The sequence below is a fragment of the Scomber japonicus genome, chromosome 18, assembly GCF_027409825.1.
Source record: "Scomber japonicus isolate fScoJap1 chromosome 18, fScoJap1.pri, whole genome shotgun sequence".
Lineage (NCBI taxonomy): Eukaryota > Metazoa > Chordata > Actinopteri > Scombriformes > Scombridae > Scomber > Scomber japonicus.
Genome location: NC_070595.1, coordinates 11,691,148 through 11,713,798, shown reverse-complemented (window position 1 = coordinate 11,713,798; position 22,651 = coordinate 11,691,148). Strand labels below are relative to the sequence as shown.

Here is a 22,651-nt window from a genome sequence, read left to right as displayed (position 1 = left end):
AATTGGTTTGAATGAGTAATTTGAAAAGTCACCTTGGGCCCTTCACGTTTTTCATTATTTTTTAATACGTATTGACAATCAGTTGAAAAAATGATTGATAGATTGGTCATTAATTTCACCACTACTGTCAATTTCCTTATTCCCACCTAATTTTTAAGTTTGAAAATGGCCACTTAAGGCCTGACAGAAGAGGTTTAACTATGATTCAACTGTTTTATTTCCACCAAACGAGGAGAAAAACGATCTGAATATAACAGGAATGGAAAATCCACATTGTCTCACATCAAATTCAGTCAAATATCCATGTAGCCGGTCAGCTTTAATTCAGCCAAGCAGAAGAAGTTGCATTAATTCCTACTCAGTGACTAATTAAGCCAGTTGTTTCATCAATTATTCTTTTACTCACTCAGTTAACAAGTCAACAAGTCTAATAGGAAGCCAGTCGGCCAATCACAGGAAAGGATGGTTCACTTTTGGTGGGGACATCAGTGTATCTCATCATTGTGATTATTATTAGTATTTCATTCCTAACAATCAAGAAATGGGCTTCAATTGACAAACACTATGATATGCTCCCATTTAAACACATCATATACCATCCAGAATTTACATATGCACACATTCACACACATTCACACACACACACACATACACACGCGCACACAAAGCCAGGGATATAATTGTTTCCAAGCAGCTCTTTGATGGCTGAGTCACTGAACATGTCCTGTATCATATCACGATAAGAAGAACATCAGTTTAAAGGCAGCAGCTGTTTCCCTTTCATCCTCTCCCCCTCTTTCTCCTTCTGCATCTCTCCATTCTCCCACTGCTTTCACAATGGTGTGCTAAGCCAGGGAAGATAGGGCAAATCCCTCCTCTGAGCAGGAGCAGACAGGAGAGAAAGAAACAGGGCAGGAGACTGAGGAGAGAGAAGGCTGAGTGCAAAACACTTCCTCAAACATTCCACTCTCATCTTTCCTTTCTCTCCCTCCATTTATCGCTCTCCCCCTCTCCCTGTTTCTAGCTCTGTCACTATAAATCCAACCAATCAGCTTGTGGTTTCCAGTAAACCACTGTCTTCTAGTTTCTCTATGATTACCCTGCCTCTCCTTTGAAATAAACAGGAAAAACATTTACTTGTGTGGTGGTCAATTATTTCACACTACTTTGACTCCCATACTAAAGATTCATTGATTTTTGTGTTTTGTTTTATTGCCGAGACAGGAATCTGTAACAAGGTAGTTGAACTTCTTTTTCCCTTTTAATATATAAGGAAAAATATATCAAATATATATCAAAAATTCAAACACTACTAGTTAAGTTTGGATAGTTAAGGACAATGCTGGATATCAGAAAGGAATCTGCTGATCATATTATCTTTATGATATCATCATCATATGTCATTCATTCACATATCAGAAATGGGCATTTCAGGTAGTCAACATTCAATAAAATCAGACGTGTTGCAAAAATCACATTTAAAAAAGCCAGTTGAGACACGTACCTGCTACACTCATCTGTGTATCTAGATCTTGGCGCTAAACAGACTTTTCAGTTTTTAATATAAGGCCTTTTTCATACAGTGAGCTTTTAAAGTACACATTTCCAGATTATTTCACATGTATGTTTAATTCACATTTACAGTATACACATTCACAAATCTGAGTACACATTAGCAGATTCCGGCATAAATTCACAAATTTGAGGAGACATTTGCATATGCTCTCAGAGCTTTATTTCAGTAAAGACTGCAGCAGTACAGCTCAACTAACACACACACACACACACACACACACACACAGACACACACACACACACACACACACACACACACACACACTTCAGTATCATAAATAGTGCTTTGTCTCCCTCTAACGGAAAATTTGGGCGGCGCAGGTGACAGAACTGCAGTTAACTATTCAATTTAGTTGTAAATAATTTGCAATTTTTGTTGGATTCATTTAAAAATCGTATCAGTTTTATTACAAATGTGTTCTCTCGGTCCTAAATATCAGGGCACTTGAGAGCTTTGGAGTGTGACTTCTGCAGGAACTGATGCAATAAAAAAAAAATCTAGCCGTCAATCAGTAGCACGTGGACTGGACAAGTGACGGCGTTTATTTAACCATTATCGGGTGTAAATCTGGTTTTCTTTGAGCCATACTGCCTGTTGTCCCCTGAGCCTGAACAGGTGCTCTGCTCCGAGAGTGGAAGCAAGGCGCTGCCTTCAAGTGTCGAAGGGAAAATTGTAAACTATACTTGCTCATATTGAATGGTTAATATCCACATAAATGCTTACATGTTGACTCTTATTATCAGTGTTTGCGTGGATGTGTATGGGTCTACTTTATTTCCTTTTAGGTTTTGCATCGTTTTCTAAGTCTGACAACGAAAGTTATAGGTTCACGGTACTTTTATTCGTATGTTTGCACAAAATTAGACTTGTCATTATGTGTTGACGAAGCTTTTTTCAAAGAATGAATGACCTTTAAAATCAGATAAAATTAAAACAATAACATATACGCATGATAAATAACAAATCCCCGGTATAAAAATCGACTGCATACTAACATAAGAGCAATTTGATGCTTTCAAATAATCTGGAAGCAGTATGACGATGCAGGTTATCGTGACACATGTTTAAATGCTGACTTCGATGCTCGGATGTCGGAGCGTGCCGGCAGGACTTGAAAGCAGCATCAGATGGTGAGTGCACTGTGCTGACGAGCCGTTGCTTTTGGAAACAGCTGGTGGTTTCTGTCAGCGCACACTTCGGATTGACAGCGACATTTAGCAGGAATAAAAGTTCAAATTAGACTCGAAACTGACTGAGTGCGCTTTGATTTGACCCTGCGCTGCTGCTCCACCAGACGTCGGGACATGTAATCCTGTGAACGCCACTTTATCAGGCAGTTGTTAATTAACGACCTAGCTTGTTAGCGGCGGAATCACTTGGACGCTCGACGCAGCCCGGTTGCTAACGCCTGCTAGCTAACTTTCTACTCCCATAGCAACTACCGCGATACAGGCTTTCTGTCAGCGCAGAGAAACTGTCCACCGTTGCTCTCCTGGCAGTGTAGGACGACTTTATTTTTCTCTGTTTCAGCATGACTCATGTTCATTATAAATTCTCCTCTAAACTCAGCTACGACACGGTGCTTTTTGACGGCCCGCACATCACGCTGAGAGATCTGAAGAGGCAGATCATGGGCAGGGAGAAGCTCCGAGCCGGGGACTGCGACCTGCAGATCACAAACGCACAGACCAAAGAAGGTAATAAAACACAATGTATGAACTGATGGGACTGTTTTTCCCTTAGCAGTATAACGACAGGTTGACAGTTGAACTTTGGTGGAAAACACGTGGTTCAGGTTTGACAGCTGTCTGGTGGGTGGGTGAGGTGGGCTTGCGTCACCTATTTCAGTGGTCCAGAAAAGTCAAGCCAGTACCAAAGGACCTAATGAATGAGCCACATTCCTGCTGCATTTACGCTTCATGTCTTTAATTAAACGGCCTGATGGTGGTGGATCATCCTGTCACTGCTATGCATGCAGAGGTCCCAGCAGAGATGTGGGATAAAAATAGCAAAGTTGGGGTGGGTGTCATTACCATGAGACCTATGGACAGCCAGACACACGTAAATTAAAATGTATAAGTGTAGATGGTGGGATCAGAATTTGCTTCCATTTAGGGAAAGTAAATCCATTGAATAATGAGAAGGTAAAGTAGAAAAAAGATGATAAATATCAGCTCAGTGTGTCAATATCCTGCAGATAGTTAACATGCTGAAAACACAACCCCCACACACTGTGTGAGAAAGTACATGTTCACACACGCACACACACATATAACTCACATAAGAGTTTACAGAGTTAGGTAGTCCTGGCTTGCATCAAAAAATAAGTGTATCAGACATTATTAGGCATTAAAGTCCCTCCAATCAAATATGTGTTTTTCTTGTTCCTTCAGTTAAATGTTTAATACCAGAACACTTGTTTATATTTATCGGTTGAAAGTGGAAAATGTCTCTGTGCTCAGTGAAAGTCTGTAAGCATGATTTGTCACTATCACAACTTGTGTGGAGCCAGTTGTCGTCCACTATTCAACTTTATACAAGTGTGATGTGGAAAGTTGAAGCCTCCAGTGCCCAAACACTAAGAAATGACTTTACAGTGAAATAGCAAACATCTTGTGTCCAGCAGTTAAACTTTTAAAATGAAAATATACTAAAATATATCTAGAATCTTTTTTAATGAGGGAGAAGGAGTACATGCCATTTTAAGGATTTTATAGGCAATTAGACACAGATGAAGTAGAGTATTTTATATACAAGTTAAAGCCTGTAGGTTTATCTTTAAGGGAATGATACTCTTCATGTTTCTTGCATCAGTTCTCCTGTTTACAACAGAGCTGGTTCACATGTGTGTCAGTGTTTTGCTTAAGTTTGGTTGGTAATTATATGTGATTCAAGAGACTCATCAGAGTTTAATTGACTACATTTAATATTTAGTCTTTTGTTTGTTTTTTGTTGTATTTTCTTCTAAGAAAGGTGAATTATCAGATTCATAGGATCTTGTCCTAGAGCTAGTTCAAGATGTCTTCACAGCGTTACATGAGACATTGCAACACAGAAACAGCTGAGATCACTCAATAATTCTCTTAACACTGTCTAATGGCAGTTTGTACATGAGCAATTCATTTGAAGTATTTTTTTAATTACACAGTGAATCAGCAAAAATATAAACAAGCCATCAAGTGAAGACTTGGTAATAAAATCAAAGTCCCAAACTAGGTTGGGTCATAGAGCCTCCAGAACATCTCACATTAACCATGCGTCAAAAAATGACTGAAGATGACAGATCCTTTTAAAATCTTAAATACAGACCTCAAAAGTATTAAGTAAAATAATTTTGTGTGACCATAAAATAATTTTGTGTGACCGTAAACGCTCACTTTTTTCACATCTTCCCCTCAGAGTACACAGACGACGAAGGTCTCATCCCCAAAGGCTCCTCCGTCATCGTCAGGAGGATCCCCATCATCGCAACCAAGTCCAGCTCAAGCAGCAAAAACCACAACATGTAAGTGTCCTTCCTCACACACCTGGACTGTTATTAGTGTTTCACCCTGCCTGCCGGAGCCACCACCTGGCACCTGCAAGTCTGGTCTCAGTGTTGTAATGTCAGCATGAGACAACTCCGCCAAGAAACAGTGCTTTAGTTAAGCTTAAGCTTCGCCTCAGGGCTGATCTTTTTAACGAGATTCGATGTTAGCCATAAATATTTATTTATTTTGATGTTCTCACCAGTCTGCACAGTCATGTACTGAATGAAAAAATGAGCAGATTACAGGTCAACAGCCTCAAAATAGGAACATTAATTAAAAAAAAAAAAAAAAAAAAAGAGTGATACTAAATAGTTTGAAAAACATTGTTGTAAAGACTGTTCACATTGACACTACTTGGGTATACATCTGGTATGAAAAGTAGGAGGTTATTTTGAGCAGCAGTGTGCGTGCCGGGTGTCGCTGTGTTTGCAGGTTGAGGCCGTTTTCTTTTCAGGGACCACAATGGTGAAGACAACAATGCCATAAACATCCTGATGGTGAATCCATACAGAGGCCTGTGCCAGAATCTTTCAGCCGATGGCAGACAGTTATAAGAAAAAAAAAGGGAGTTTGCATAACATTTCTGTGATAAAATGCTCACAGGAAAAGAGCATAAGTATAACTCCATGGTGACGAACACAGGGATTACCCAGATATTAGTCAGGCTTAGACAGGAGAGCCGGCAGTGGTGGTGTGGGTTTTATGCATGGAAAGCAGGAAAAGACCTCACTGGAACAGACTGGGGGTCATGTGATTAGCCCCGTCAGCAGCATGCAGACAGGCGGAGAGGAATGAGAGCTAGAGAGTGGTGTAACCCTGCCCACAAGATTAAATGCACAAGCAGACTCATGATGGTCACTTAGCTTCATGGCGCTTCCAAGGAAGCCTCAACTTTGAGCAACTTTAAAAGTTTTTACATTAAACTTTAACTTGGTGCATTCAACTCAATGGCGGACTGTTTCTCGCATTGTGTGAATAAATTGGCCAAATATACGAGATGTGACGATGAGTTAGAGCGTCTCCTTAGACATCGCAGACACAGTCAAACTGTCATTTCATATTTTACATAGACACTGCAGACTTTATGCGACAAGTGCAGAAATATTTCATACACTTGCAAACAGATGTTGAATGATGAGCTTCTTTGATTTACAAGTTATTAAAGGTGAACAAATGAAAAGCTAAAGAATACCCATTATCAAACTAACTATACTTTACTTAGATGAACTCAAATTCCACTCAGAGATACAAAACAGGTTCACATCTAATCTGTAAGAGTTTTCTGAAGGCATTATGGGAAATGTAGGAATTTGTGTCCTGAAGTGTGAGTAGACAAGGCAGTTTAAAGTTTCTTTGTGTTTTGTACTCTATTTACTCTGTCATTAATGTAAAGTGTCTTTTGGTGCCAATAAAAGTTGACATAGACAAATAAAACATTTTGTCATTTCAGCCTTAATTGTGCGTTTTCAGACTGTTTAAATGTTACACATGTCACATGACTGATGGTGAAAAATGTTTTCTTTTTGTGTTTCAGAGAGCGATCAGACAACCAGCATCACCACGCCTCTGGAGCCATCAAAGCAGTATGTAACCCTAACAAATTCCACCGCACAGTACCACTAAACACACACATGGTTAGAAACAACTAATAGCTTAACATGTGTGTGCTTTGTAGCTTTTGAGATGCTGTGTTGCACCACTCAAAATACATAAATCAACATGTAACATCTCTAATTAAGATCAGTGGTTTAAACAAATTAGACCACAATCAAGATAATTGAAAATGATCATTTCCTCTATTTCAGTTAAAGTTCCTGTTGCAAAGAGGAAGTTATTGCTACTCAGTGTTTGATTTACAATGAGCTGCTTTAAATGACTGCACACAGTTTAGTATTGCCACATCAACTTTATGATAAATCACTCAGAAGGATCAAGGATGAGCAAAATGGGAAGAAGTGATTCCTACCAATAAACTACTTACCAACAAGGGGAAAAACAGCTTTTATAGATATTCTGTGTAATAATGGCTCACAGCTGTTACTTTTAACAAGCTGGTTTGTAACCAGACAGTGTTTATCGTTGCAGATCATTCTGTATCTGTCTGTGGGTGATGGGAGCAGCTTGGGTGGGTCAAACATTATCACGCAGGCCAGCTGATAAACCCAACTGTTGTTTTATCACACTGACTCTGCTGACACTTGTCATTTTTTGATTTATCTCAGGCACCTTACAACAGCCAATAGAGATGCACTAGATAATTTTATTATCTTAGTGTTACTTGATAGCTATACAGCCTCTGCTGCTGGGAGTCTTCAAGTTACATTAAAGGCTGTTTTCATTTATTTATTTATTTATTTTATTATCCAGTCTTATTCAGGATTTGATTCCTTCATCCACAAAGTAATTGGTTGTATGAAAATGAATTATTTAATGTCAGAATAATACAAAACTATACTCTGCTATGGTGGAGTGAACAGATGCTGGGCGAAACCTTAACACTTTAACACTTTCAAATTCAGCCAGGAAGTTGAAGTCAGATCAACACAGGGGTTCGTCACCACAACTTCCACAGAAACCTGTGTTACTTCAGTGGAAGAACCAATATCAAAAAAAATGAATAAAGGAACATTAAAAAAAATTGACCACTAAAATGAATGATGCTTCATTTTAAGTGGTGCGCCATTGTTATTTAATGCTGAATTCTTATAGTGCAATTTTGTCTCTAATTCTATACACTAACCTAAATGCCTCTAAAAAGCTTTTACTGGCTGCAGTCTGAACTGGTTTACACTGACTTGACCTGATTTTCTCTCTGGTTTCTCAGTAGGAAAAGTGTCTGCCTCTCTCTACTTAAAACTTTGAGTCTGTTGGACAACACAAACTTTTACTTTTGTGTTTTTTTTTCTTCCAATAAAGTTGTTTGTATGAAGCTGTATTATGTATTGATTATGTGTTTGATTTCACTGGAGTCGGTCTGTCAGTCAACATTTTTATTTGATCTTTGGTCCACATTCTCCCCTCAGCTGGAAAGACAAATCAAACAAAGGAACACACAAACTGGGACCTCATTGAAACGCTTAAAAACTGACTGTGGCATTTTGACCCAATGATGAACAGTTAAGCATTATAATGTTAGGGAGGTGCTTCTAGTATTACAATATTTCTTATAGGAAAACAATTTCTGTACTGTAAGAGCACTGAAAGCACAGTATACGCCTACATGAAACTTTTAAAGTGTGTAATTACATAATCTTTTTAACCTATGCTGGGAAATCAGCTCATACTGCTGTACTCAGCATATTTGATTGAAGTAAGACTGTGGGATTTTAAATGGTACTTCGAGTTTTAATTAGAGGGTGTGGTCAATGTAGGAATTACAGGTACAGTAATTGGATGAGTTAAAAATTTTTAAAAATCTTTTTTTTTTTTATTGTTGCAGACTGTTAGGTCATTTTCACCTTTTGCTTGTGTCAGGGTCTTGTTGCCTTTGGCATGGTCTTCAGCAAATGAAATACATACACAGTTGAACAAAGTCCAATCAAGGACATTGAACTAGATAAAACTCATTGGTCACCATTGTCCTAAAATTGGGGGACCGTGTATAAAAAAGGAAACCAACACTCCTCGACCAGTGTGGAAGTTAACAATCCACTCTTAAAGCTTAAAGGCAGCACTTAATAATCATAGTCATGGTTTCATTTAAATGCCATTGTGCTGGACTATAGAGAGACAAAAACAAGCAAGTATCCTGATGCCTTCTGACTTATGTCAACAAACAAGAAGCGTGTGAACGCCACGTTGGAGCTAAATCATCTACATTATCTTACAGTTTTAATGGGGTTGAAGCGTTAAGTAGGAAGATTGTAGCCAACACTGTTTTAAACCATTTTAAAGTATCCTGTGGTTATGATTCATAAATAGGTGTCAATGTGTAAATGTTTAGCTTTTCATATGGCTGCTAATTAATCCAGTTTAAAGAACTTTGTTCATTTCCAGCAGGGCAATTCTGAAGTTCATGTAGCACATGAAAAAAATTTAATGTAGTTGAAAATGCGTTTACTGACTGAATGTGAAGATCAGTAGTGATTGACCCCGATTGGCTGACAACACCAACTACTTCACAATAACTTGAATAAAAATGATAACTTTTCACAAAACTGATCAGAAGGAATCATTCAGAGCAGATATTTTTGACAATACTGCAACTTTGACCTGCACTGAAACATTTTTTGACAATCAACTTGGTATGTGTTTGTGCTGTAAGTGCAGGGCAATGCTATTATTGGTAATGTTGTAACTATTATTATTCAGTGCTATTATTTAATTAAAGAAAACATTGAAACTCTACTTTTTTGGTTCACACATCTGTTGCAGCAGAGTAGAGGAACAAATGAAAAACAGATGCTCAGAAACTACAAGCAGTGAAGCAGACATTATGAAAGTGCTGGTCTCATAGGTACTGTCAGCACTGTTGGTTTCAGTAAACCAGGTTTTGAGGTTTGAGAAGTGAGCAGTGTGTGAAATGTGAAAAGTCCAGTGATACTTATTCTCCGCCTTTCATGATGCTGGTGTAATTTTAAAAAAAAATCTTTGCTTAAAAGGTTCATCAGTGGACACACAGGGAATACAGGGGGTGGATGCACTGTATACCTCTATGCCAGCAACAACTGTGGCTGAGGACATTTTTTTTGGGTTGTCCGTGACCTTCCGTCCATCCATCCGTTCATCCATTCGTTCTTGTGAACTTCATTACATGTGGCACAAATGTCCACTTAGACTCATGGATGAACTGATTTGATTTTGGTGGTCAAAGGTCACTGTGACCTCACAAAACATGTTTTCGACCATAACTCGATCATTCATATGCTTATTATCACAAAGTTTCACACAAATGTCTAATAGGATAAAATGATCAAGTAATGACATTTAATGTCCAAAAAGTTAAAAGGGCAACTTCACTGTGACATCATGGTGTTCTGCAAAACCACTTTTCTGGACATCATTCAACGCCATGATGCAGGAACAGAAGGGGAGATTGTGACCATATTTCACACTTGGTCAGACACTGAATTGGTGACACTAATCTTGAAACTGTGGTGATTGTTTAGATCTTCTGTGCCGCTGGTTTGCTTGTGAAACATCCGCGTTTTAGAAATTATAGCTTTTTTGCAGCAACATCTATATCTAAGGCATTGTCTACTGTCATGGCTAAACGTAGTGTTATTGGCCAAACATGTGAACACATATAAGATTGAAGTCTTCACTACAAATATTATGACATGGATGTAAGCTGACACAGGTTGGCGGAGGCATACAACCACGAGGTGGTATTTCTAGTTTTAGTCTACAACCACATCGAAATTTAGCAGGACAAATATTTATGGATATACAACACCCAATCTTTTTCTACATAGTGTCACTGATTTTGTGTTTATTCCTAACAGATGGATGACCACAATTCTTCAAGAGCTTTACCCTTTTTCTCCAAGGTACATTCTCTCTTTCTTGCTTTATTATTATTCAGCTTTTACATATTCAGCCTGGATCATGTGTCCTTTTTAAATAAACACTGATCCTCCTGTTTCACCTCACATATATTGGTCTGTACATGCAGATGACTAACCTGGCTCATGCGGACGTGTCGGAGGATGATAAAATCAAAGCTATGATGAATCAGTCTGCCTATGATACCATGAGGTTAGTTACTTTTATAATGCTTTCAAATCTCCACCTTCATCCCTATTTCTGTCTCTTTATTACCTATTTTCACCTGATTTTTCTATTTTCTTAAATTGTGTATCTCCATATTGTGATTTGATCCATTTTCATCCCACACTACATTTCTGTTGCCCTTCCTTCCTAGTTCCTACTGTTTTTTTCTCTTTTTTTCATAGATTTTCAGTCTGTTTCTATCCTGTTCTTTCTTCCTCTCTACTCTTCTAATTCAGTGTTTTTCTCTCTCTAGTTACACCAAGAAGTTTGGTGGCGTTCTTCCCGCGAACTACGCCTGTTATCGCTGTGGAAATACTGGACACCACATCAGGAACTGTCCCACCGGCGGGGTAAGAGCAGGACAAGTGATAAGTGAAGCAGTTTGTGTAGCAGTCTTGAACAGCTCTCACTCTGCAGAAAAACCTATTTGATTACTGTTTGTGTTGATGTTTTTATGTGCATGCATGGGTGTGTGTGTGCACAGACAGCCAACATGTACTTAAGTACTGACTTTCAGTTTACGCCTAACATTGAATGTAGATGCTTGTGTTTGACAGCAGGATAAAAATGCTGAGGCGCCTCTGAGGATTAAGAAGAGCACAGGCATCCCTCGTTCCTTCATGGTCGAGGTGGATGATCCCAGCATAAAAGGAGCCATGCTGACCAACTGTGGACGATACGCCATTCCTGCCATAGATGCGTGAGTGTGAACAAAAGCCAGTGTGTCTGTGTTTCTCATCTTATTTTAGGACGACCTTTGGTACAAACCTTAGCTTAATACTTAAGTATTTATTGAACAGGGAGATTTGTTGTCTCAGAGGCAAAAAGTTGTCATTCTTAGGACTATATATAACTGAGAAAATGAAGTGGGGACTGGATTCACTGCTACCTTTTTGGGACTTCTCACCAGTCAGAGGAACTACAGAGGCCATTTGGATGAACAACAGAACATTTCAGGAATAAAACAGTTGCTTTTAACTTACTTATGATCTGGATGACATCGACCTTCTGTCAAAACTTTCCATCTCAGGTGAAAGTATCTTCTAAACACTGGATTTGCAGTAAATGTACTGCTGTCTGTCCGTAGGGAGGCATACGCCATTGGCAAGAAAGAGAAGCCCCCGTTCGTTCCACAGGAGCAGCAAAAATCAGAAACTGTGGAGGAACCCGTACCAGACGAACTCCTCTGTCTCATCTGTCATGACCTGCTGACTGACGCCGTGGTCATACCCTGCTGTGGAAACAGCTACTGTGATGACTGTGAGTGTCTTACACACACACACATATATTAAAACTAACTCAATGCACAGTTTCTGTACTTTCAAGAATAAAGTCATTCTGATAGTGATATATGTATGTGTATTAGTCATGCAGGATCTAATGTGACTGCCTCTGCGGTACTTTGTAACTGAGAATAGAAACCATTAAAATATATTAATAGCATTAGCAACTTGAATAGGTAAATATTAAACATGTAAATATTACCTGCCAAACCCAAACGGCTGCTAAAACTCATCCAAATCCAAGCAGCCAATATTTGTCTTTATCTGTTAGTTTATTATATAAAAAATAGCAGTCACACAAGTAGAATAATAGCTGCTTTTCCACTGTAACAATGAACACTCACTACACACAAACATGCACAACCAGGATATGAGTTGTCCTCATTATTGTCTACAATGTCTTAAATACTCTCCTGACTAGAAACTCATTTACATTTCAAACTTGTCTCTCTCTTGCTCAGGTATTCGCACTGCCTTGCTGGATTCAGAGGAACATGTCTGCCCCACTTGTGGCCAATCAGATGTCTCCCCTGATACCCTGATAGCCAATAAATTCCTCCGACAGGTGAACTAACAGATGGATGGGGAGGGTGTTAATGAATTGTTTTTGAAGAGGGGATTAGTATAACTTTTCTCTTCTTTATTTGATCCATGTTGTGCCTCACCAGAAGCTTCTCATTGTTTCTAACTTCTGTATAGAAACGCTCAGTGTGTGTGATGTCTGTATATCTCTCCAAACACAGGCTGTGAACAATTATAAGAAAGAAAGAGGCCACACCAAAAACTTGAAAGGAGTGTCTGGATCTTCCCATTCCTTAAATCCAACCCCAACACAGAGCCCTGTCCCCACCCCGCCCCCTATTGCCACGCTGAGCCAACCCCAGAGGCCCCACCAGTTGACACAGAGCCAGCAGGTGAACTTCATAATGGTGTAAAGAATATAGCCCTGTACTAGCGTGACTCAGGAGCAAAGGGGATAATTAATGTTTTCTTATCTTAATGAGATGTGACTCAGATCTTCCAAACCTTTAAAACAAATATACTGCAAGTATTCATCAGCATTCTCATGCACTCTCATGAACATGCACTCGCTTTATTGAAGTGAGCTATAATCACTTATTTTAAAGGCTCCATTTTATAAAATTATAGACTAGAAAATGTTCAGCTAGTTTCACACTCACATGAGAAAATTAGAAAAAGTTATTGTCTGAGACTTTGATGTTGGACTGAGATCACCTCATTAATGAGGAAGCATTTACATTTAAATATTGTCTTATGCAGATGTTCTGTGTAATTGTTTATTCTAATGGCTGTAATCAAATGTTTCTCTTGCAAGTTTCATTGTATTCTCAACTATCTCTCCGTCTTTTAGGACCCTCTCCTGCCCCGCCCACAGCCTGCAGACACGCCGCCACTGTCTCAGGTGGCTGAGGCTCCTCCTGCAGCAACAGGTCCCACCTCTGCTTCCAGCACACCTAGCACTTCCCTCCAACCTGTGCAGAGCCATCTGGAGATACCCATCAAGTATGAGCACACATTAACATATTCACACACCAGTAAAATCAATTCAGGATTACAATACATAGTGTTGGTGGGCGGGTTGGTGATGTGTAAGTGCAGTAGAACTTTGTTCCATTTATTCATGGTGCCTCAAATGCCTCACTTGGTTGACAAGCCAACTGTTGACTCCTCAGAGTTCTTGTCATGGAGCTGTGAGGCACAGCAAAGAGCCAGGTCTTGTTTATGAGTTTACCATCTATGGTGCAGAATAGCTTAAACTTATTTTTGTATTTCAACAATATATTACAGATGGAATATTTAATTTTTCACACACTAAAATAGTCTGAATTGTGATTTTAAAAAAAGTGAAAGCCAGAGTTTGCAGGACTTATATAGTACAGTATCAGCCACTGTTATGATTAAATACCCAACCAGTTTGGTTCAGTTCAGTCGAGCTCTAGTGCATTCTGCCGTGTGATAGTGTGACAGCTGCTAATTGAACAAACAAGCAACCCCACCGAGACAGACCGCCTGTAAAGGAAAGCCTCAGGGCCGCTTCCAGGCAGACTCTGATTCATTTCATTTGTAGTGTGAAAGCAAAAGCAGACCAACCACAACTTTTTGTGATAGTAGATTTGTGACACTGAATTCAAAAGCTAAACTATTATTACATCTATCTGGTAAACGTGAACTGTTTGGAAGTTGGTCTACCTGAAACATCACAAAGTGAAAAAGAGTTAAAACAAAGGTGTAATGAGCTTGTGTCCTATTTCTTCTTCTATTTTAGTATTTCCCTAATAAAGAATGAGTGAAACAAAACAAATACAAGACGCCTCTTTCTTGTCCTGTTCCTGTTCTCTTCATACTTTTTATATATAGTATCATATGAGGTCCAGTTGTAGTCTGGACTAATTAAGTTTTTCTTTTTGACACCTGAGATAATGAATAAACATTTACGATACATTAAAATGCTCATGTCAGTTATCATAATTGGATTTCCCCATGCAAGACTGAAATCACCACAACCAATCAGTGAATTAGCTGTCAGTCCACATGACTTCATACCTTCAGCTGCTGGTTCGTTTGTAATAAATCAGTGTGAACATGAAGCGGGTCACAACTGAAAGGCAACAGTGTATCATACGTTTTCTTGATCTGAACCAAATGAACCGAACTACAGCTCTGAAAGTGATGAAGGTGAGGATATTGACACCTGTCTCATCCACCTCCAACAGCTGCAGTTAGAGAGAAAAAAGCAGTTTTGTGAGAAATTATGGTGTGACTGTGGTATCTTTTCCTCACAGGGATGAAATTATAACATAAACATAGAATAATTATGTTAAAGATTTTATTGTTTTTAACATAAAGTTAGTGGTTAACATTGACTGTATGAGGGCCTTTTTTCTAAGGTCCATGTTTTTGTTACTTTATATTATACGGTTGATCTGGTTAGTTTTGGTTTCACACTGCAATTATGTGAGCACACTATAGAAGTTAGCATGATATACCTACATCCTGTCGTCATCACCTCCATCGGCCACCTCTCCCTATACTCGACAGCGATTGTTTTTTTTTAGACAGCCGTGCGTCTGAGGTCGCAGTATTGTCAATTTGCTGGGTAGCCTTTGCCGTTTGAATTAATGGAGAACTATATTATATTATTATAATATATATATTTACTAAAGTTTCTTTATCTTTAGGTGGCATTACTTTATTGTCCTCTCATATCCTCTCCAAAAATACCTGGAAAGTGTCCGCGTTTTTATGAGTTTTACCTGTTGACTTTTGATAATGTCATCAGACCATATTTCAAATAAAGACTTGGTTTCCTCCTCTCCACAAGTGCTACCGTGGCTCATTTGTCCCTTTTCTGGTTCTGATGGTAGCTTTCTGGAACTTCCTAATTGGTTCAGAAGTCTCAACAATTCAAAATATGTTTTCTCATCGCAAACAAACGGAACCTGTTTGGCCCGCACCATGGTCTGGGGTGAGGTTTTATGCCTGTAATTTAGGTTCAGATCTAACTGAAAAATCTGAAAGTCTATATCAAATTATGTAGATGTGAAAGGACCCTAAAATACTTCTAATGGACTTTAGATAAGAACATTTTGTGCCATCTCTGACCAAATGTGGCATTATGGATTTGAGAGTGACATGTAGGAAATGACACTGATATATCTGCTGTTTCTTCAGGGTGGCTGGAGGAGAGACACATGATGACTCGGTGCCTTCTGCTGCTACTGCTGCTGCTGCTGCTGCTACTGCTACTGCTGCTACTGCCTCTGCTGCTACTGCCTCTGCCTCTTTGCTGGTTGCAAACAAAGACCCCACTCCTGCTCCATCACAGCTGATACCACTGGTGAGGACACACAGACACAGACACACTAACTTAATGCAGCAAAGTTTCTCAGCATTAAATCTGTGATGTTTGTGTCTGATCAGGTTAATTACACTCCAGTGGCAGACCAGCCCCCATCAGTCAGTTTAAATCTACAGCAGTCCTCTTCAGGTGAGTAATAGATGGTTCTGCTGTCCAGCAATCAAACAAGAGGACATTTAATCTGTACAGTTAGTTGAACACATGATCAAGAAGTAGTGTCTCTTTGTATTGGTTAATTTCTTTTTTATTTCCTCTCTGAACACAAAGGTCCAGCCCCAACTGGTCTGGCCGCCTGCTGGGACAAGTAAGTGAAACATTTGTGATATTTTGTTTAGTCTATATTTGAGTCCATTCAGATATTCAAAACTGATGTAATTTCTTCTTCCTGTATCTTCTCCACAGCTCCCCTTCCTCCTCAGCTTGTCCCACCGGAAGTTGGACTGAATCCACCGCCCAGCAGCTCCCTCCTCCCCCCTCCACCTCTTCTTCCACCACCCCATTCTCAGCTACTCCACCTCCACCTCTCTTCCCCTCCCCCCATTTCCCCACGTTCCTCTCGGCTCAGCAGCCCCTCAGTGGTTTCCCACCTGGATACCCGCCTGCCCCGCCCATCTGGACGCTACCAAACCCCCATGGTGCCCCCATCCCTTCCCTGTGCTCTTCCACCTCCTCCATCCCTGCCCTCATCCCCAAGGAGTGGTTCAGGCATCAGAGAAAGAAGAAGGAAAGGTAAATGGAACATTAAACAAAGCAGTCTTACCCATGACAGGGTGTCTGCAAGTCAATAAAAAGTATCCAACTTAACTTCATCTTAAACTAGATAAACATACTTGTTTAATTGTAGGAAGAATTCATTTACCATCTGTTTTTGCTGTTTAATATTGTTACTTCAATTCCAGGCAACACTATTTTGTAAAGAGGCTTTTTTAAAACCTCCAGATCCTAGCCAAATACGTTTTAGAAAAATGATTGTTACATTATGGTTTTGGAAAAAAAACACCCAATATCTCACTATATATTGTTTAATCGATATTTTACAAAATATGTAAAATGCATTACTTGTTGGGCTGTTCTTTGAGTGCATTTGTTATGAATATTTTATTAAAAGCTGTAGTGTAGTGACCGGTAATGCTAATAAGGACATGCTTCCTTCTCTCTTTGTCACTCAGGTCTCCTCACAGAGGATCCTCCTACAGACGCTCTTCCTCTCGTTCTGATTCCAAAGCTTCAAAGTCCAAATCTTCCCGTTCCTATTCTCGCTCTTCAAGCAGGTCCAGATCTCGTTCCCGGTCCAGATCCCAAGGCAGATCAAGGTATTTTTTGGATCCATGGAAACTGGATGGGAAGAGAAAATAAATATTATAAAAGAAAGCAAACAATGGACTCTGAGTGATGTTTTAGCGCGTCAACCCAGGTGTTTGTGGATTGAAATTTCCTCTTTTAGTGTTGTTATAGATATTCAGTGTGTTGCCACCTTGAAAGTGAACCATTCAGAAAATTAAAATGTTATGTCACGTGAATTTCAGGAGAAATAAAAGTGGGATTTTAAGTGCCTCCTACACAACACAGAAAATAAATAATAGTACATAATATGCATGCAAACTCTGGTATGTTGTAAAATTAAACCATTTTTTTAGACCTATTTCCATTTAAAATGCTTGTTTTTGGTGCATGCCCGTGAAGATCAGTTACTGAAGATACACTCAAAAAGCAGTTATGCCTTCAAATTTGTGACACATGACTGAATTTTTTCTTTTTTTTCTTTTGTGTTGTTTTATTTCCCCTCCAGGCCCCGCTCTCCTTACTCCCGTGCCAGAGACCTCCACTCCCACTCTCGTCCACCTCGCTCCTATAGCTATGGTTACAAACGATCACGCTCCCCTACGCCATCCTCATCATCGTCACCTCGGGTGGGTCACCACTCCAGGTCCAAGTCACCGTCAGATCACCGGAAAAAACGTCATCACAGCAAGAAGTCCGCTTCGAGCAGCTACAGCTCAAGGAGGGGCGGAGAACACCCATCCACATCAGGTCTCACTCAGAGGGACCCAGGAGGCTCATGGGGGAGTTTAGCCCCTTACCAGTTTGATGTGCATGCAGCTCAAAACAGCAACCTGGAGATGGACAGAGAGCGCTACATGCAGTGTAAAAAAGAGTACAAAGAGTGGTGTGAGAAATATTTTAGCAGCTATGTCAACCATTTCCACCAACTGCCGCCTTCCCTCCTCACCCTTCCTCCTCCTCCTAATCCTTATTGGGGGGACAGAGAAGGAAGCACAAATCCCTCACAAAGCCACTTCGACTCTCGCTACCAACCCCAAAGTAGACCCACTGCCCAGACGGATGGCCGCTCCCCTCCGTCTCAGTCGTCCAGTGACAGCCGCTCCACGCCATCTCGGTCCTCAAGTGACAGCCGCTCCCCTCCATCTCAGTCATCCAGCGACAGCCGTTCCCCTGCCTCTCGGACATCCAGTGACACCCGCTCAACGCCATGCGAAGAAAGACCTCATCGGCTGAGGGGCACTGAGAAGGAGAGCCGCCCGCCAGTCCCACCAAGAGAGGCCAGCAAAGAGGTGGGAATGCAAGAAAGAAGAGCCCTGGCACATGCACAAAAGAGGACAAGGAAGGGAGGAGAAGTAGAGGAGTCATCATCCCCTGATGCTGCGGACTCAACAGATGACAGCAGAAACAACAAAAGGAGGCAGAGCAGCAGACCAGATGCCTGCAATGATCGCACACCAGCACAGGAAGAAACAGCTGCCAGCGATGCAGGAGAATTAGTCCAAGTTCCCCTGAAATCAGATAAACCTTCGGATAAAAACTATGAAAGAAAAAGTAGAGAGCAAAGAAATTTGGAAAGAGAGAAAGGATGGAGAAGAGGCAAAGATTCAGACTCCAGGCAGGATTTGGAGAGACATCACAAAGCGAGGTCCAGTAAAGAGGCAGGCAGGGCGAATACAGACAGGGACACAAAGCCTGAAGGCAGAAAATATTCTGACTCTAGATCAGAGAAAAAGAGAAAGAGGAAAGGAGAGGGCTCGGAGAGAAATGAGAAGGAGAGAAGTCACAGCTCCAAGACCAAAACCAAACTCACGGAGGACCCTGAGAACCGCAAGAGTGAATCGCCGAAACGGTTTGACAGAGAGACGCCACAAAAAGAGAAGAAAATGGAGAAAAAAAATTGGCCTCTAAAAGAAGTAGACATCTGGGAGGGAGAGATAAAGGTGAAACCACAGAAGAAGATAAGCATCAACATCAACCTGGATGGGAAAAAGAAGGAGGAGAAAAATGAAAAACAGGACCTGTCTTACCCAGAGACGATTGCAGAAAAATCAAAGGAAGGGGCTGAGAGGGCTGCTGCTGGAGAGGAGACACAGTTAAAAAGAGAGACAGAAATTATAGTAAATGAAAGGAAGGAATCCATCGGAGAACAGGAAGGTGTGCTAGAAGAAAAAATAAAAACGGATGAAAAAGAAGAGAGAGGCATGTGGGAAAAAGCCACCTTCAGAGATGACAAGGGAGAGACTTTTGAGAAGATTGCTGGAGAGGGAGAAGACATCAGAGAGAGGAAGGGGGACGGAGGAGAGGAGGACTTTAACTTATGGCTTAATGCCTTCAGAGGAGTGGAGAGCAGAGAAGAGACTGAGGCCAGCAAGAGAGAAGAGGTGACGGGAGACGAGAGGAGGAGCGTGACTGGGAAAGAGGAGGAAGGAGAGAGAGTGAGAAGTGACGACATACTAAAAGAAATGGGAGAGTTTGTCGCAGGTGCCCAAACCCCACTGGGGGCGTACAAACCAAAAGAGCAGCTGACAGAGGAAGAGTTGAAGTCACAGGGGAGCATAAACGAGTCCATGGCGGAGAATGGCAGGTGAGAACAGCTTTATTCTTTTTTTTTAAGTTTCTTTTATGTGGTTTTCTATCTACTTGTTCTTTAATTGTGTGTGTGTGTGTGTGTGTGTGTGTTAACTGCAGCAGCACAGTGGGCAGCTGGGGAGGTGAGGAGTGTCAGGAGAGGTGGACACTGGTGAAAACCCTGGAGGAATACGCACAAGACGAGGCTGAAGACGGAGATGCCAAGCTCTTGCTTATACAGGTGTGTCCTGGAGCTCAGGCAATGTGTCACCATTTTTTCCTGTTTTGTGAATTCATTCTTTTGGTTCAGCTATGTTCAACTCTGCAAGATTGAAGAAAGTCACAAGTCTACATTGTCTCAGTCTTGCTTTCATTCTCTGTCCCAGGTCCCTCGCTCCAAATGGGAGAAAGAAGAGTATGAGGAAGAAGAGCAGGACAAAGGAGAGATACAAGTTCAAACAGACACTCTCCCGGTAGCTCTGCCTCCGCCACCGCTGACACCAAGTAACAATGAAACAGAGAGAGAAAATGAGAGGCAGAGGTCAGTGGAGAAGAAGAGAGACAAGGAAAGACCAACAGAGAGAGGAAGAGACAGGGAGAGAGAGAGAAACTCCTCCCTGACCACTTCAGCCAGAAGTGTGGCTCCCTCTAGTGGCAAAGACAGAACTGACAGCAGCTTGTGTACAGACAGGGACAGAGGGAGGGAGCGTGAGAGAAAAAGCCAAAAAGAGAGGACGAGGGAGGAGGAGAGAGGGAGAGACAGGGAGAAAGAAAGAGAACACAGCAGCATCCTAAAGAAGAATGTCTCCTCTTGTACTCACTATTCCTCTTCCTCTGCGTCACATGACACAGAGAGGAGAGACAGGCAGCGCGGTGGGACCCAGGGCAGCAACAAGAGTACCTCCTGTCCCGGTGGGAGCAAAGAAATCAGTTCAATAGGCCGAGCTGCTGAAGCACCCAACGAGAATGCACTTAAAACACACAGAGACATGTTACTGAACTTTATATTTAAAGAAAAAGAAGAGCAGAAGGACGTACATGTCTACTATCATGATAATCACATAGATCCAACATACGACTGCAGACATGAAGAAGCGCCTTCCCTCACCCACAGCTGGGGTAAGGAGAGAGACCCACTCCCCTCTAAATCCCCGAGAGGACTGCAAGGAGAATCAGAGCCCAGTAAGCCCAGAATAAGCAGCCCTGATCCTGAATTAATGCATGTTGCCAGATCTGATCAGCCAAACACCTGGATGTCCAGGAGCTGGCACGCAGTCTCATCCACAGAGCCACCCAAATCCAGTCAAGAAATGACCGGCAGCTCAGAGAAAGAAAAAGAGAAGAGGGACAACAGAAGAAGAACCGAGAGCAGGGAAGAGGAGTGGAAGAGATACAAGCTGGATAAAGCATTAAAAGAAAGCAAAGGGGAGAGAGAGATGAGAGAAACTGAGGCCGAGAGACAACAAAGCGGTGGGTGGGAGGCTGATAAATTGGACGGAGAGGCAAAATGGGGGGCAGGAAAAGAGCTGGAGGAGGGAGAGAGGCCCAGCAGCCGCAGCAGCAGCGTCAGTTCTTCAGCGAGCCAGGGGAACAGCAAGGACGACGGGAGAAAAAGCAGGAAGAAGAAACAGAAGAAGCACAAAAAGGAGAAGAGACCGGCCGGCCCTGAGCTGGAGGAAGGAGAACTAAAAAAACACAAGAAGAAGAAGTCAAAGAAAAACAAAGAAGGAATCAAAGAGGAGAGCAGTGGAGAGGTGGATGAGAGATGGAAAGAGGAGGAAGATAACATTGAGCTTCCTTTCTCTGTCCAAAAAGTGCCTGGATTTAATTTTTGACTTTTTTTTTTTTTCCCTCCCAAGATACTTTTTTTTGTATCACATTAATATCTAATATATGCATTATCCAAAATTAAATTGAACAAATTGTGAAGGAAAAGCACTTTACTTATGGATATGAAAAATGAATGTGAATGAAAGCAAACGTTAAGATCTTTGACCTCTTGAATAATTTAAAGTTCAAGGACTTTGCACACACGCTCACAAGTCGCTCAGGACTGCCACCAGCTGTGGTTCACATTCACTGAACCTCCAAAGTCGCAGCTCGCATGAAGGAGTTTTCATTTTGCCAAAGAGGTCAGCCAGTCATTTGATTTGTCTCACACAGGAGTGCACATAGAAGATTGTGAGGAAGAAATGGTTTGTGATCCATTTAAAACTTAAAACTGTGAATATTTATGATTTGATCCTCTGTGTTGTATTTTATTTTTATTTTTAATTTTGTAAATGTTTAATTTAAAAAAGATGTTGTTGGATGGACACATGATTAACAGAGGAAAGTTTAGTTTTTCCTGTTTTGAAGGAAATAAAAGAAACATCCATAAAATGTATTTCTGTCTCTATGATTTCTTCATCTGATATGCATACACTGGAAATATGAATTGCAGACAATACAAATGTGCACAATTTTCTTTTTTTAAGGGATAAGAGCATTAAAAAAATAATTCCACAAGGTTCTGCTGCTTATCAGATAACCTTTTGCAAACTTGGACCAAATAAAGTTTGTAAGTACTCCAGTACAAGAAGAAAATTCTGACTTCAACATTTTCAACATTTTATTAAGTCAAAATGTACTTAAGAATCAAAAGTAAAATGACTCATTATGCACAATCACCCTTGTCAGTGTTATATTGAAATTATATTGGAATATTATTACTGATGCATTCATGTGTCAGCAGCATTTTGATGTAGTTAGTGGAGTTGGAGGTAATATCAACTATCTTACATACAGTTGGGTTGCATCATACAGTATTCATTGAGAT

The 22,651-nt window shown here is 40.7% G+C and overlaps 1 protein-coding gene across 2 annotated transcripts; it reads left to right on the top strand.

Annotated features, from left to right (window-relative positions):
• The first annotated feature begins 2,708 nt into the window (after positions 1 to 2,708).
• LOC128378455 (E3 ubiquitin-protein ligase RBBP6-like) lies at positions 2,709 to 22,219 on the top strand. Of its 2 annotated transcripts, none has more exons than XM_053337978.1 (19): positions 2,709 to 3,273; positions 4,976 to 5,081; positions 6,641 to 6,689; positions 10,551 to 10,595; positions 10,721 to 10,803; positions 11,072 to 11,168; positions 11,379 to 11,518; positions 11,906 to 12,078; positions 12,563 to 12,666; positions 12,845 to 13,015; positions 13,474 to 13,625; positions 15,795 to 15,960; positions 16,044 to 16,110; positions 16,249 to 16,285; positions 16,384 to 16,710; positions 17,151 to 17,294; positions 17,771 to 19,849; positions 19,954 to 20,074; positions 20,220 to 22,219. In XM_053337978.1, exons 1-19 carry the CDS (start codon positions 3,108 to 3,110, stop codon positions 21,666 to 21,668), a joined length of 5,676 nt encoding a protein of 1,891 aa, XP_053193953.1. In that variant the 5' UTR covers positions 2,709 to 3,107; the 3' UTR covers positions 21,669 to 22,219. The 2 variants fall into 2 exon arrangements, with proteins under 2 accessions (XP_053193953.1, XP_053193952.1); XM_053337977.1 differs by having other exon boundaries at positions 11,376 to 11,518.
• The last annotated feature ends 432 nt before the right edge of the window (positions 22,220 to 22,651 follow it).